This window comes from Nomascus leucogenys, chromosome 8, assembly GCF_006542625.1.
Source record: "Nomascus leucogenys isolate Asia chromosome 8, Asia_NLE_v1, whole genome shotgun sequence".
NCBI classification, from domain to species: Eukaryota; Metazoa; Chordata; class Mammalia; order Primates; family Hylobatidae; genus Nomascus; species Nomascus leucogenys.
Window position 1 is genome coordinate 98678689 of NC_044388.1, and position 2078 is coordinate 98680766.

Sequence of the window (2078 nt, forward strand, 5' to 3'; positions counted from 1 at the left end):
GTGGATGGGGGAGTACGACAGCAGACATCTACTGCCCTCAACTCACATATCCTTTGCCGCTAGTTAGGAAAGAGTACAGGACTGGTTTGAATGGGTGAGGTCAAATTCTAGGGACCAAAAGGCAAGTGGGGAGGAAGTTATCTTCTCTTAAAAGTCAATTTCAGCCCCCACAAAGAGGGCTTGAGTGTGTGTGTGTGTGTGTGTGTGTGTGTATGTGTATGTGTGTGTTGGAGGAGGGGTAGGAGTTTGATAGAGATCATGCACCTTCTTTCCAATTGACAATAACAAATGGCTTTTCTAATCTTGCCATCAAGCTAGTCTCAATTCTCACTTCCTCTAAATAGCCCATGCCAATTTCTCTGGTCAAACAAATCTCTTTTCTTTGGATTCTGCTATAGCGTAGAAAGCACAATTGAGATTTGAATGGATATTATCTTAACTGTTCTCTAAATGTCTCTTGGGTATTTCCTTGCATTCCCAATGAGATTCAGAGATTCTTATTGGCAAAGACCATTTATTTTTCTTTTTTCTCCCAGCACAGTTCTGGCCACACAGATGCATATCTGTAAATTGATCTAATAAATAAATACTGACACATGGAAGGTTTTTATCTGTGCAGGTAACACGAACTACCAGGGATGGGAAAAGCAGGCAGAGTGAACCAAACCACTGTGACTTCCTCCTTCTAGGACTCTCTGAGTGGCCAGAGGAGCAGCCTCTTCTGTTTGGCATCTTCCTCGGCATGTACCTGGTCACCATGGTGGGGAACCTGCTCATCATCCTGGCCATCAGCTCTAACCCACACCTCCATACTCCTATGTACTTGTTTCTGGCCAACCTGTCATTAACTGATGCCTGTTTCACTTCTGCCTCGATCCCCAAAATGCTGGCCAACATTCATACCCAGAGTCAGACCATCTCCTATTCTGGGTGTCTTGCACAGCTATATTTCCTCGTTATGTTTGGTGGCCTTGACAACAGCCTGCTGGCTGTGATGGCATATGACCGCTATGTGGCCATCTGCCAGCCACTCCATTACAGCACATCTATGAGTCCCCAGCTCTGTGCACTAATGCTGGGTGTGTGCTGGGTGCTAACCAACTGTCCTGCCCTGATGCACACACTGTTGCTGACCCGCGTGGCTTTCTGTGCCCAGAAAGCCATCCCCCATTTCTACTGTGATCCCAGTGCTCTCCTGAAGCTTGCCTGCTCAGATACCCATGTAAACGAGCTAATGATCATCACCATGGGCTTGCTGTTCCTCACTGTTCCCCTCCTGCTGATCGTCTTCTCCTATGTCTGCATTTTCTGGGCTGTGTTTGGCATCTCATCTCCTGGAGGGAGATGGAAGGCCTTCTCTACCTGTGGTTCTCATCTCACAGTGGTTCTGCTCTTCTATGGGTCTCTTATGGGTGTGTATTTACTTCCTCCATCAACTTACTCTACAGAGAGGGAAAGTAGGGCTGCTGTTCTCTACATGGTGATTATTCCCATGCTAAACCCATTCATTTATAGCTTGAGGAACAGAGACATGAAGGAGGCTTTGGATAAACTTTTTGGCAGTGGGAAAACATTCTTTTTATGATTAGACATCTAGACAGTGATGTCTAATCTTGATCAATCCCTTCCTGTCTTTCATCACTTCAGTAATTCTACTACTGTCATGTTGATATTAGGGAAAGGTTATCCGTTGACTCTGAGTTAGGGATGTAAAAAAAAAAAGTGTTTCATTCTTTTATTAGGCTGTGGAATGAGATGTTCTGTCTCAGCCTCTTTCCTGACCCCAGTGAGGCAACCATTACTAACAGCAAAACTACTATTCCTCCTCACATCTCTAAAACCAGCATATTAGCCATAGTGAACAAGGCATTTGTTATGAGGCTCTGGAGCTGAGCAATTCTATCCCAGCAAGGCAGGCGTGGGATGAGGTGAAGGAATGAGAATACAAACATTTATTGACTATCCACAATGTTCCTCATTATTCCTTACATCAGTTATTTTAGGTAGAATTGTGAAAACTGTGAATTAGGATGCTACATAACTTAACAAGTCAATTTATCCCGATATCGACTCCCTTT

General features: G+C 44.4%; 1 protein-coding gene across 1 annotated transcript; it reads left to right on the forward strand.

Moving 5' to 3' along the window:
• Positions 1-596: 596 nt before the first annotated feature.
• LOC100586819 (olfactory receptor 1N2) lies at positions 597-1585 on the forward strand. Its single transcript, XM_012508864.2, is given in 2 exon segments — positions 597-669; positions 672-1585. Coding segments are annotated over 2 exon segments (945 nt in total). The 5' UTR covers positions 597-638.
• Positions 1586-2078: the final 493 nt, after the last annotated feature.